The sequence below is a fragment of the Sinocyclocheilus anshuiensis genome, unplaced genomic scaffold (genome assembly GCF_001515605.1).
Source record: "Sinocyclocheilus anshuiensis isolate Anshui unplaced genomic scaffold, SAMN03320099.WGS_v1.1 scaffold670, whole genome shotgun sequence".
In the NCBI taxonomy this organism is placed as follows: Eukaryota; Metazoa; Chordata; class Actinopteri; order Cypriniformes; family Cyprinidae; genus Sinocyclocheilus; species Sinocyclocheilus anshuiensis.
Window position 1 is genome coordinate 1481040 of NW_015546062.1, and position 14665 is coordinate 1495704.

The 14665-nt window shown below is 39.1% G+C and overlaps 1 protein-coding gene across 1 annotated transcript in view; it reads right to left on the bottom strand.

Moving 5' to 3' along the window:
- The window catches only part of LOC107699550 (small conductance calcium-activated potassium channel protein 2-like), an 88847-nt gene that overhangs the window by 59190 nt on the left and 14992 nt on the right, over positions 1–14665 (bottom strand). Inside the window, exons 3-5 of the mRNA XM_016500846.1 lie at positions 14191–14637; positions 13134–13567; positions 12414–13041 (exon numbers count right to left, since the gene is read on the bottom strand). Of these exons, the coding sequence (XP_016356332.1) occupies positions 12414–13041; positions 13134–13522 (1017 nt within the window). The 5' untranslated portion in view covers positions 13523–13567; positions 14191–14637. The remainder of the gene's footprint in view (positions 1–12413; positions 13042–13133; positions 13568–14190; positions 14638–14665) is intronic.

Consider the following 14665-nt stretch of genomic DNA (forward strand, 5'->3'; position numbering starts at 1 on the left):
AACAGTTTCACCTTCTTTGGATACAGTGGATATTTAACAGGAAAGGGTGAGTCCTTGGCCTGGTCCTTTTGTAATGAGTGCTGCTGTGAAATATTGACTAAATTAAAAGGAAATTTCTAAGGCCTACTAAAAAAACTATAAATATGTGAGCCTTGAAATTAAAACGTGTCACGTCAGACATCACACAAAGTTGAGAGAGATCTTTACTGGAGGCTTTTTGTTGAGGATGCTAACTATACTTAATGCATATGCGGTCATGAAGGTCAGAACTTCAATCTCGCTCTCCTCTCACTTCCCCGCAGCCTCTCTTCTCGCTCTCCCTGCGTGACTGAGTTTTTTTTTCTTCTTCTTCTTTTTTTGATGATGTGTTACCATCATACTAAGTGAGTCCTCCTTGTCTGTGACATGACTATCATAGCTCATGTTATATATAAGTGTGTGAATGGAGAGTATGACGACCAGACTCATGGCTAGATTAGCAGTTATCGATCCAGGTCATGATGGACACCATTCAGAGCTAATAGGCTTTCTGAGCTCCATTAACTCCATCAGCATTCTCTCGCACGCTCAAAATCTTCCTTTCATTTCTCCTCCATCTATTCAGCATCCTCTCTTTACTTCTCCCTGGTGCTTTCATAAACACCGAACAAATCGGCTCTGACGTCTGAATACACAGTCATCTTCGAGCCTTCTGTCTGTCATGAACACGCTCGCGCACAAACGCACGCACACACTCGCAGTTGAATGTACCGCCACAAATGCACACGGTCATCTGTGATTCTAATATAATTACTTCCTCTTGTTTCAATTTCTTCATTTACCGCTGATGTTGGGTGAAGTGACTCAAATCTCAAATACAAGCCACATACAACATGCGCACACACGGAACGAGAGATTTTTTCAGATCCTGACACACAAACAACACTCACAGCTTAACCACAAGAGGAAGGATGGCGTGTTCACACACACAAGCTCTAAGATAAAACAAGCATGACACAAAAATCCTTCAGGAATATTCTGAAATTCAAGACCAGAGAAAATATAAGGGGGAAGAGATGGACCACTCATAAAAATGAACGTGAGAAATCAGAATGCTCAATATGGCGGCTGGTAGAACAGCCGATTGCCTTTTTGATATAGTTTGTTTATATACAATAGCTAGACTAGCTAGCCTTAAGAAATAGCATTTTTAGCATGATTTGAGCTAAAGAAGCTACATTTATGATGCTATCAGTGTCAAATGTCATTGCTGATTTGAAATGTGTTATTTAAATGTAATCGTATCAAACATGAAGATTTTAGTCCTTCCTCAATTTCATTAGAAAATGTACTTGTATTTCTATTTCCGACAGAGAAAATAGCTGCCAGGGCTACTACCAAGATGGCTACCAACTGGACCGACCCTTAAAGGTGCTTTGTCCAGGGTAAAGATAGATTTGCAGATGATTAATATCACTGTATGTGCTGTGTTGTGTGTTTTCCCCTTTATTCAGAGCACTTTGTCTAAATCAAGCAGTCTAATGATGTGAACCCTCTGGCCAAACCAATCACACATCCGCCACACTTTATCATTCACCCTGACACCTACACTCACCCCATACAGAAATACACAGCAAATAAACCACAATCAACCTCTATAAACACACACACACAAGACAATAAATACATCACCAGCACAAACACACACACCCAACCCCAGCTGGTAATATGAGAAGAACATGATCTGTTTCGCCTTTACAAGAGGAACTTTATTGCTCAGTGGTTGCTCATTCATAGCTTAGTTGACTTGGAGTTCTTAGTTCTGTTTCAAGTATGAACTGTTTTGTTCTAAAACTCCACAAAAATGAGATTGACACATATCTGTGTAGACGCAAATTAGATGACACATATTTGAGTAGCTCAGCTAGCTAATGTAGGTACAAGTAGTGAAGCGTTTAGTTTAACTACATTTCTCAGCTGGTGGTAGCATCGCTACTTTTTAAATCATGCAGCTTTTCATGAAGTGGGTATTGCATTGTGAAAACGTTGCATTTTTGATTTGGCAAAATTTCAGTAATAAACACATGCATTCTCTGTTGGATGTTAAGTTTTAGAACAATTAATTCATCTTTTGAATCCAAACTGAATAAGTGATAGCTTACTATTTGTAATACATTACATACATGAAATTTAAGCATACCCTTCAGTGTACCAAGTTACTTTTTTAAAATCAGCTGTTTAGAAACAAAACTAGTGATGCCAGATTCACGGATTAATCACTTTTTTTATTTAATCGTTCAAACGGGTTTGCAAAAAAGTTGTTCATGATTTAGTTTGATTCATTAGGACAGTTCCTCACACACTGGTCTTTTTGCAGTGGTTTCTCTTATGAAATAGTAATGGGATATTTTTATAACACAAAACTAAAAGATTGCTATATGAGGTGGATATTTACTTGCAATCTATAGTAGAAAATGAGACTTGCAAAGATCATTTGTCTATGATAAAGCAGCTATTGCACATGCAGCTTATGAATGACTCTGTACTACAGGTAAAGATGATTTATATCCAAACCAGTATTAAAGAAAGAGAATCAAAATATGGGCACATTTTTTAGGAGTGTTAAACAAAATTCTCTCCCTTCAGTATCATTGCTGTGTAGGAGAAACAATTGAGATATTTAACAGATATGTGATTTTTCATTCCTATATGTCAAGCCGATTTGACTTATTAATTTTCACTATTGAAATATCAATATATCTTGTTTTTTTTTTTTACTAAGAAAATAGCTATTTTGATGTTAATAATTACATTTCCACTAGTAAAACTGTGTATTAATGATTTTAAAGGCGTCATATGATGCGATTTCAAATGTTCCTTTCTCTTTGGAGTGTTACAAGCTCTTGGTGCATAAAGAAGATCTGATTAGATTTCTGTGACTGTCATTTTGTTTCAAGAATTCACATTTTCACATTTGAACATTAAAATGTAGTGAACATGTAATTCCAGATATTAAGAATTACCATTGTTGTAAAATTTTAAATTTATATCAAGAATTCTAACTGTAACTAGTGGAAACTGAATTGTAAATATCTATAATGTATCCTGCAAATGAATAAATGTTAAAACAGCTTGCCATATTCCTATGAGTTACCCACCAATGGGTTTTATTAAACCACAAAACAAAAAAGCTGCAAAAAACACACACCTCCACCAAAATCAAATGTTACAAAAACAGTAATTTATCTCACTTAATGAAAAACACACACACAGATAAGCCCAATTACACAAGGACTGGCACACACACACACACACACTTGATTACACACTGACATACACCATTACACCCCTGAAAACCCAATTACACACTCAGAGGCCAAGGAAAAAAATGGAAACACACACAGCCTCAGCTACATGCACAGTTATACAGTACACACACATACATTAAGCTTAACATTAATGGCCATTCGAGGGTCTTTTTAATTCAGTGCACTATTGCCCCCTCTCCTTCACTGACCCTTCTTCTGGCTGTCCATCTCTTCTCTTTCCTCTCCTTCTCCCCCTCACGCTCTCTTTTTCTCTATGTACTGATGATTATTGCTCCCGTGAGAGTGCTGTAAAAGCATTAGTGTGACAGGAGTGGGATTAGGGTCCCGCAGCCCACTGGATCACCCCTTATATATGTGTCTTAGAAATGGATTACACACAAACACAGGTAGGGACTTTCCATTGACTCCTATTGTTTTAATAATGAGCAAAATACATTTTCAATCTTTCATTTTCAATTTTAAAGTGTAATTTCCTATGATTGCAAAGCTGAATTACTCCAGTATTCAGTGTCACATGATCCTTCAGAAATCATTCTAATATGCTGATTTGGTGCTCAAGAACATTTCTTATTATTTCTAACTTATTTACCTGCATAAAAACACATATATAGACACAGAGCCCCGCGACCTTGTGCACAGGCAACAGGTTGATCAACAGAGGCATCTGCACGCTTCCTCACATCTACTAAACAAGTCTAAGCTGAGATGTTCCCCAGGGACGCGTGACAGAGCGAGGAGGGTGTGAAAATTAAGTATTGATTTGACAGTGGCTTTTTCCAGATATTTAGGGCTGTTAAGGGTCGAGCAGATGTGTGAGGAGCTGGAGGAGGATGTATTCAAGGCATGCTGCTTTGTGCAAGTGTACATGCCATTGAACAGTTTCATCCAGACCTAAAATGACCTTTTTATGTTATACAATGGGACTGAAATATCCTACCACGTTGAAAACTCAAAATGCCTTAAAATGTGATTTAAAGGCACAGAAATATTTGAGATTTTGCATTATTTCTAATCAAAACAATCTGAGATTATTTGCTTCCACTGAAGCTCAAGATGCTCTTTGCATCATCTCACATCATGCTGGAGAATATGATCATTAGGTTTTTATCAGGAGTTTATGCAGCTTGAGTGCTGCTGTCATTGAAGCAAAAGAGGAAAACCAAATACGAAGACAATCTTATACCCATTTTTATGCTAGCAATATCATTTGCAATGAAAAGGAAGCGCATTAAATCAGAAAAGGCCAAGTAGAAGCATTTTCATTAGTGGTCTCAGACTTTTGGACCCCAGTGTACAGCGTGTTTAGGACAACAATACAATTATTTTGCAGCTAGCTCATGTAATATGATGAACTAGTTCGCATAGATGGCAAATAAAAAGTGAATATGAAAAAGCGAATATTTGACGAAATACAAAAACAATGATAGTAACACGCAAAGTCTCAGATTTCACACTGCACTCTTTCATGCTGTTCTTATCAGCTCTCTCCTGTTCTTTTTACCTGTCTATTTATGGAAGGAAGGATGTTTACGGAGTGTGAATGGACCAGACATCTCCTGAGGATTCGCTGCTGAGCATGCAAGGCACACACATCTTCACACATACAAACACCTATAAACACAATGCTTAACATCAGTACATTCACACAGTTATATAAATGATATACATAAGGAAAGCTGATGACGGGCCATTGAAATATTTGATTGTTTTTCTAATAATTCGGCCTGAAGTCAATACTTATACTGTATACTGATACTTATACTTACAGCTCAAGACATTGTTCAAATGTTTTACTTCAAGACATTTGTCTGATATTTGTCCTTAAATAGCTCTTGTGTGTAGGACTAATCTCATCCCAAGCCTCTGTTTCCAATTCTAAACATCATTTTAAAGCTAGTAAAAGAGGCTTGAGCCATTGATATGTAGACTAATGCAGTTATTGGAAAGAGAGAAGGACCTTTGAAATAACTGGAATAATTTGGTGAAGTGATATGGAACTCTAATGTAGTCAAGACCTATGGAATTAAAGGCACAATATATCCAAAAAAAAATATCCAAAAAAAAAATATATCCAAAAACTACTAGCACAGTGTTATATATTTTGCTGACTTGTGTACTTACATTATCCCAAATGTTTCGAAGAATGTTTAAATCCAGAGAAATAAGCAATTTTAACTAGTGACACGGACCGTTTCCATAGTGCCATTGTGTCGCCTGCCAATGACGTCATACACCCTCGATTTCCGGTTTTGTTTTGTAGAAAACATGGAAACATCAAAGATGCTTTAATATGTTATGCGTTTTATTAGACCGGTGACGACCGCACAGAGTAGCATTATAACAGAACTTTCAAATGTATAAAACAGCGCTGCTTTACCACATACTCATGACCGAAAGAAGCGGAAGCGGTCGACTGTGGCATAATAAAAGCTCTGCTGCTTTTGAGCCGTGTGTCACGCTCGTTCAGCGGCCTCGTTTCGCTTCGACGGCTTTCAGCCTCACCCTGCTTCATTCTACTACGTTAATAAATCATTAGCTCATCCATGAACATGATTTCTGCCTGAGTCCCGGCTGTGGAAATGAAGACGACAACTCCCATGATTCCACACTCAGTCACGGCGTCATCAAACTACACCTTTGTTTCTTTGTTTGTTTTTAATACACGCCCTCTAGCGGCAAAAACCTACATATTGTGCCTTTAACTACTTCAGCTGTGCGTTTCCTGAATAAAAAAATTGCACATCTTACATCATGTCCTAACCAGATGCAATGCAATAAGAGACAATCAATTTGTTTGTCCACACCAGACGCAAAACATGATAAAATCAATAAAAAATCACAGCCAATCAGAAGAGCGTATGGGCAGGCTCTTTCCCCAAGTGTACTGCACTCACAACGAAACAGATGAGTACATACTGCAATCTAATTCATAAATATTAAACCATTTTAAAATGATTAAAAGTACATACTGAGTAACTGATACAATCTTGGTTATGGAACACGCTTGTTGGCTCACATTGAGCTCACAGTTTTAACGTTTATGTTTCCTTTAGTTTATTTTCAAGATCTGAGGTAAATTGTCCATTGTTGCTTTCAGTATGGCTATAAATGTCAAGCAAAATGATATTCTAACTCACATTAGATCCTTTTAACATTAAACAAAGCACATAATCAATACCTGAGATTATCTTTGTAATAGTTTGTATGTTTTTCCAGCTGTGACGTCACAGAAATAGAAACAGTTTCTAAAATTTAACTGGCCAACGCAGCTGGTTAGGACAAAAACTCTGATTAACATGGAAAAGATACCTTTGCGATACCTTATCACGTTTCATGGCATCACATCTGGTTACTTAGGACACAGTGTTAGAACATTCACAAACCAATCAGAATCAAGCATTCAACAGCCCTTTAATAAAAGACTATAGAAATGATATGCATATTAATTCATTAAAATAACTGCAATTAATCACATAGAATAATTGTGGCAGATGGGAGCACTGAATAAGCAAAAAGTGGCTTTAGAAGTCAATTGTGTTTTATCTTATTTCACCGATTATAAGGAATCTCTGATGGTAGTTAAATCCCTAATCTAGGGAATTTGTGGATGGTTCAGGATTCATTTTTATTGCATAATTTTTTTAATAATTAATATCACACTAAATCAGTGCATTAAATCGACAGTCATATGTGCACACTCCCATCCAGACCAGCATACACACTTCACATACCAAACTAGTCTTCATTTTCGTATGCTCAAACATAGACAGCATTCTCCAGCTTCTTTGTTTCTATGTGCACACACGACTGCCATTTCAAACGAGGAGAGAGCTTTAAGTGGTTAGGAAAATGTTTTGGACATTATGCCTCATCAGGAATTTCCTGCTGGTTTCATCCTTTCAAAAGCAGCTGTCACACACACACAGCTCAAGCAGCGCAGTAAAGCCATCAATAGGTGCTTGATGGTGTGCAAAGGTGATTATCAATAATCGATATAGCCGGTCACTCAGAGATGTGAGCATTCGCCAGCATCTAAGCAGTCACTTTCCTTATTCATTTCCTCCGCAATCACTCTAGATGCTCCATCGTCCATTCACATAAACTTGTTTCATATGGGACTTACTATACTGGGGGTTTGAGGAGAGGTAATTCCCCATTAGATGAGTCAAGTCAAATCAAAGGAGTTTGGAGGATGTGGAAGAGCATCAGTATCTCACATGTCTCTGGACCTTCAGCAGTAATGCACTGAGAGAAAAGCCCTTTAATTACTCTGAGGGGCAATGCAGCACTAACAGGATTCTATTGTGCTGTCTTATAATGGCTATAATGGTATACAATCAGCATGGCCATTATTCATGTGCAAACTTGACTCACTCACCCGTTTTCCATCTCAAATAAAGAGATTTTATTACAGCCTTTCATTTCATCTCTCCTAACACTCACTCACTTTTCTCTCCCTCTCCAAAAACACTCCCCCGTTCACCACCCACTACAATAACAGAGAGAAAAAGAGAGAGATCTAGGGAGAGAGAGAGCACCAAGGATAGTGAGTATAAGAAAGAGAAAGATATCCAGACCAAGAATAATTACCAGGAGAGAAGAGGAAAGGAATTGTCAGAGAGAGGAAAAGGAAAAAGAGTGCAAGTACGAGAGTGAAAGAACGAGAAAAGAAGAGAAAAACATGAGTGGGTGAGACAGAGAGAAAAAGAGAAATAACGCGTAAGTGTGAAAGAGGGAGAGACCGAAAAAGAAAGCCACAGGGAAGACAGGCAGCGAAAGAGAGATACTGAGACAGAACAAATTTCCTATATGTCTGCCATATCAGAAGCACCTGCAGAACAAGGACCACAGCCACACGTAGAAGTGATTCCAGACTACATGCTGAGACAGATCCATTCAGAACAGTGCCAGATGCAAGAGAACACCTCATAACACTCACACAAACCCACTCGCGCGCAGACACACACTTCAGACGGCTGCACTGTTCCAAAACCCACTGAGTATTTTAAGCAACAAGGTTTTTTCATGAGAAATATGCAACTTAGTTATTCTGCCTTCTAAGATACCTTTTTAGACAAATTTCAAAGCATTAGCCTATTACATATAGACTTCAACGGAAATGCAATCCCAGAATTCATTGTGTTGAGCTCAGAGAAAAAATAAATAAATCCAATATGGCCGATGATGCAAGAGAACTGTTGATTATAACAAACATTCATTCAGCTATGAAAACGATAAGTAAAACAGTTCAACGCCATCAAAAATGCTCTACTGGAATCAACTAACCCTTCGCAAAGACTACTTAGTTACTGTAGCTATGTCTGACAAGCCATGCCACTCTCACACTACACATCATGTTCTCACACAATGAAAAATACATCACGGAGCAAAGAGGGCACAGACAACACTCGACAGACAAGACAGAGCTACTTTTAGAATGAAACAAAGTCTCAGCTTTCAAATTTTGTAATAAATTCAAACAATACTGTTTTGTGGCTCTTTAATATATCCAAACGTCTTTTCATATTTACTATCAAAGCACCAAATAAACATGAATGAACATCAGAAGGAATTGTATTTCAACCACGGAAAGACATCAATCCACACCATTTTTTTAGGTTTAAGTCCACCGAAGTTAATCTACTCTCCTGTCTGGTTTGTTTGTCTGACAAAATGGCGGATTCAACATTATAATTGGTCAGATTGCCTGTCAATCAAACTCCCTGCGAAGGGTCAATTGAGTGTGGAGTACACCTACGTATAGCATCCCAAATCTTGTATAGTATTACCTAATATTTATGTGTGGTATGTGTTTTTATGTGTATCAAAAGTACCCAGCTGTTAGCTTTGCAACATGCTAATGTCAAACTCTATTTAAATCAACTGAGGGTGGTGTATGCCTACAAAGAGCAGACAAAATCACATACAAATGTACCCAATATTTATGTGTAATATGAGTTTTTAAGCTTATTAGATTAACCAACTGTTAGCTTAGCAACAAGATAATGTCAAACTCTATTGAAATCAATTGAGGGTTGAGTATGCCTGCATAAAGCGGACCAAATCACATACAAATGACCCAATATTTATGTGCGTTAGTGGTTTTTTACGCAAAAGGTTTTTAAGCTATACTATTTTAAAAGTCGTGTAGTGTATTCCAGCCTTTAGGATCAAGCTATCATCAAACTTTCAATCCATTAAGTGTTGAGTATACGTACTGTACGTCCCAAATCAGTCACTTATAAGGTTCCATAATGGTTATATTAGCTTACATTAGTAGATAAGCTTCCTGTCACCAACAAAAATTAGGCAACTGACACCAAAGCTACAGCTCTGTCCGTCCTTTTCTTACTCACACACATACATTCCGCCTTCAACTGTGGCTATTACAGTGGAAAATATTTCACCTTGACATGATGTGCCAGTTACATTCAATCCTTTTAACGTAACGGCACAAGCATCAGTCATTTACCTAACTTCAGCCTCACAGTTTTGTGATTTTGAGACTTTGGCTTTATATAAAATGTTACTAGTCTGTAATTCAGCTGAAGTCAAATCCTGTTTTTGAGTAACACTATGTAGGCTGTAATGGGGGTTACATCCACTTTGATTATCTATCAAGCAACACTTGATTTTTTAGCTCAAGAGCCGACTGCGAGGATGTGTGTTCTCACCTCCCATGAGTTCAAAACTTATGCAGAGCAAAACGGAGGTTTGTCATGCATAAATAGAGTGTACTGTGTATTCCTCCTAAATGTATAAATCTGTATTAGTAAAACTAAACACAATATTCAGTATTAAACAAACGTTTTGGTTTTGTATGCTCTATTGACAGCATGCTTCTGATTTCCACAAACAATTTTGACTTATTTCTGTTTTTTACAGTAAAACACTTACAATGGAAGTCTAGAGAGTGTGGAGGGTTTAAAAGCAGAAATGTGTAGCTCAAATTTTGGTTAAACCAATTATATTATTTATTCTGTACAAAAGTGTTTGGCATTTGAACTGTAATGTTGTCTAGATCTTATTTTTTGCACTCTAATACTGTTTTAGAACGGTGAACTTCTGGTTATGTGTTACAAGACTCAATGTAAACAATCCGTTTCTGGTAGCCTTGCATGTACCGTGTGAAAATTACATGGTTTATTGGCTTTACGTGGTCATAAGTTATAACATGAAAATAAAGATCAGACATAACTGCACAGACAAGGATGTGAAGTGATTCTTTCACATTAGTTTCATGGTGATACATATAAACATTCATATTCTTCCACTGTAAGAGACATGCCATAAATACAGAGCCCCGCATATGATATTGTGGCCATAAATTAATATTAATAAGTTAATATATTAATATTAACATTAATTTTGTTACCTCATTTTAGTTCAATAGTGGGCAACAGCTAAACTAAATTAAAATGACAGAACAAATGAGTATAATGTGGTAACAACTGAACTAAAATTAGGAAACATGGCCATGAATTAATGTTGCTAAAAATGAACAAGTAAAGGAAACAAATTCTTAATTCATGGTCGCAATATCCATTTTTAATCCACGTTATGTGTTGGGCACTGTACATAAATATTTTTGCTTGTTTTTCAAAGTGAGGGATGATTCGAAATGTTCTTCTGGGAGCTTGTTTTGGATCCAGAATATTGGTTTAAAAAGTTTCCAAACATTTCTTAAATCACACAAATATATCTTCCCCACTTAAGAAATCTCCTAGACAGCTGTCCAAAATTCTTTCTGAGCTAACAGACATCTGATCCTGTCAGTAGTCCTCTGACAGCAGCAGCATTACTAACCTTGAATGTGTACTGCACATGTGTATGTTTACTAAGATAGACAGCTATTTAAAACATTCATGCTAATGCCAGATACACAGGTGCATCATTATTACCCTCTGTTCCAAAAAGGTGACAAATGCCATACCAATTCTCCATGGATGTTTGTTTTGAGAGCTGATTTTCAACTTAGCTTGTGTAACATGATATAGCCTTACACCCTCTAAATAACAGAAGTTCCTGTGATCAGACACTTTGTGCCCATTCAAACTGAGACAGCTTATGAATGCAACTTCCGAAAAACATTTATTTATATCTCTGATGATTAAGTTGCTTGATTATTGTTGGTGTTTGTGGCAAAAAATCACGCTTTCGCATCGCACGTCTAAATTTGGTCACTCCAAATGAGTCACATTTTCGCAGATCATTTGCTTTAAACTGAAATTGATGTCATCATCTATCCACCCTCACCTCGCTTGAAACCTGCGACTTTTTCCAGTAGAACACATAAGCAGTTACTATAATAATGGGCAAAGCTGCTTTGTTCCATAAAATAAAAATGCAACTGATCATTGGCTGTGAAAGTCAGTTGCAAATTTGCTGGATTTAGAAAAAAAATTAAACCGAAATGATGACACTATATTATCTTGAGGTGTGGTCACATTCGCAAAATTTTGTGGGGGGAAAATGCCTATTGGCAATAGAGTAGCACCACTCAATCCATGTGAAAATTCCCTGAATAATGGTAAATGTGACCACATCTTTACAAAAATAAAGAAAAAAAAATGAGCAGTTGTTATAAGGGTAAACATGGAAGCACGGAAATTTGACATTCAAGAATCAATGAGGTTTGTAAGCATGTGGGTAGATTAATATTCATATATGAATAAGAGCCTAAATTAAATCAAAGCAACACTGTGTGATTAGAAGACTTGGATTGAATTCATAGGAATTACTTTTACATGCATGCAAGTTTTGGTTGCATGGACTTTCAATGGATGGACAAAAATGTAACAACATGAGGGTGAGTAAATGATGACAGAGTTCCCTTTTTAGATGAACTATCCCTTTAAGTGATTTTCATCTGGTCAAACATCTGCTCTTGCATATTATGGTTCACTGTAAACTTGTGTATGCTTTACTTTACAGGCTGCACTACATTGTGTATGGCTGTATCCAAGTTTTACCATTGTTATTATAGGAACATAATATGGGAAGCACACACATACTCTCATTCTCATTCACACATAGAGCAGGACCAGCAGGATGTGTCCTCGTGCCCGACTATTCACCCCAGTCCCCAGAACACAAAGTCCTCACCTTACTGTAGACACCCCAGGATAGCTCGGTCTCAATCACCATGACAACAATGCCAAACATGCCGAATATGAGCGCATAGTCACTAAGTCTCTTCCTCTTTTCGAACAGCGCCCTCCTGTGGCCTAGTTTGTAGCCAATGTTCTGATTCTTACGTTTAGAGGCTTTGGAAATGGTCCTCCCCGGGCCTCCCACGACAGCACCACCCCTCCTTCCGTTAGTCCCGCTCCCTGCCACGCCCCCCACCACACCCCTGCTCTCAGAGAGGGCGTGGTTCTGGTGGTAGATGGACATTTGATTGGCCGAGGCCTCGAGTTCGTAAGCGTGTCCGTAAGGCGGATCCTCTTTTGAGGAGATGACGATCTCTGGGGGGTTCTGGGATTGGGATTGACTGTGTTGAGAGGAGGCCGCAGTCTCCTGGCTTGCGCAAGCCCCGCCCTCTTTGGTGTCACTTCCACTGTCGGACTCGATGAGGTTCCGGCGGGAGGCGCTGAGGCGGCTGAGCGGCTTCATCACGCCGCCGCTGTACTTGCATGAACTCATGGCGATCTCGGTAAAGGGGTTACTGTCCCGCCTGTGCACCAGGGGACTGGCCTGCCTGTGCTTACATCCCCTCTCTCGCTCCCTCTCCCTCTGCTGGTAAAGGGGTTACTGTCCCGCCTGTGCACCAGGGGACTGGCCTGCCTGTGCTTACATCCCCTCTCTCGCTCCCTCTCCCTCTGCTCTCGCTCAGTGGAAGGCGAATGAGAGGAGTAGAACAGCGCGTTGTAGACGGGCGAAGTCTCCCCGCTTAGGCTATGTTGGCTGCCCAGGCAGGAGGAGAGTGGCGTGCTGGTGGGGTGGAGCGCGTTGGGGATTGGCGTGGACAGCTGGGGTGTTGTGGACAGGGGCAACTTGGGCAGCGATGCCGGGGGAAGGTTTGGCGTGGTGGGCGATGGAGTGCCATTGAGACGCTCCAGGCTGCTGTTGCCTCCCGTGTGATTCGAGTGGTTGGTCCCAGGGTAGCTGCCAGAGAGGGAGGCATGGGAGAGACCACCGAGAGGGAGGGGCAGATGTTGCTCTTCGTCTTCGCTCCCGCTAAGGGCCAGACTCAGAGAGGGAGGGGGATCCATGGCAACCAGGCTCCAGCAGGTTTGTTTGTGGTCTTCTCCTCAACTCTGGAGTTTAGTTGGAGGGAGAGATAGGAAGAGAGAGAGGGAAGAACGGATTGTTATGTTATTTATAACCGAATAAAATTAGCAGGTGAAAGGGAGGCTGGATTAAATGGGGGACTCCCCTCATATTAATAAACCAAGGATGGACTGAAAGTGTTGGGTGACACTGAGTTGTTGCAATGTGCTTGAGGAGTTCATGTGGAAGAGGTTTGTGAGTGCAAAAAGAGAAAACTGATGAACCTATGAACCCATCCACATCTACTAATCGCTCTGAGCTCTCTCTCTCTCTCTGTCGCCTTCTCTCTTCCTCCCTCTCTCTGACACCCCCTCCTCTCCTCTCGCTCCTTCCAGCAATATCTGTCATATAAATGCAAGCGAGAGTCTCTGTATTTTTTAAGAAACTTATGCAATGGTCGAATCGTGGCCTCTGGACTGACCTGTGACAAATGCAAGACTCATCACATTACCATCAATGTTATGCATTATTTGGGCATTTGAGTTGCATCTAAAATACACACTAGAAAGCATAATTTTAGTAATTCAGTATGCTTATAATCATGTAGACTTCAGATATTAATGACAGAGAAAGATGTTTAATGAAATGAAAATCAAACTGTCTCACTTACCTCTCTCCTGTCAGTCTATCTCCACCTTCATATGGTGATTTCAAAAGCAGTGCAACAATATTCCTCCACACTTTTTCTTTTTCATGTTGTCAAAATCACGCCAGCATTTCTTCTTCGCTCCGTTGTCAAGCAGTGACTCCAGATTGAATGTTTTTAATGACAGAAGTATAAACCGCTATTTCTTAAAATGAGACTCCTACAGACGAAAGCTGTTGCGTTTAACACCTGAACAAGGATCGAAATAAAAGCGGAAAATAAATTGCGGGAAAAGGATTTAGTGCGCTGTTTAATATTTCAGAAAATACATCCACCCGTTGTATTAATTAGCATTATTAGCCTCCTGTGAAGAAAAGCGCCTTAAAGTAGCATCTGGATATGAGTAAAGGTGAAAGTAGCGATAGTGTGATATTGTGTAGAAATGGATGCATGTCCTCCAGCTCTCTCTCTCTCTCTCTCTCTCTCTCTCTCTCTATCT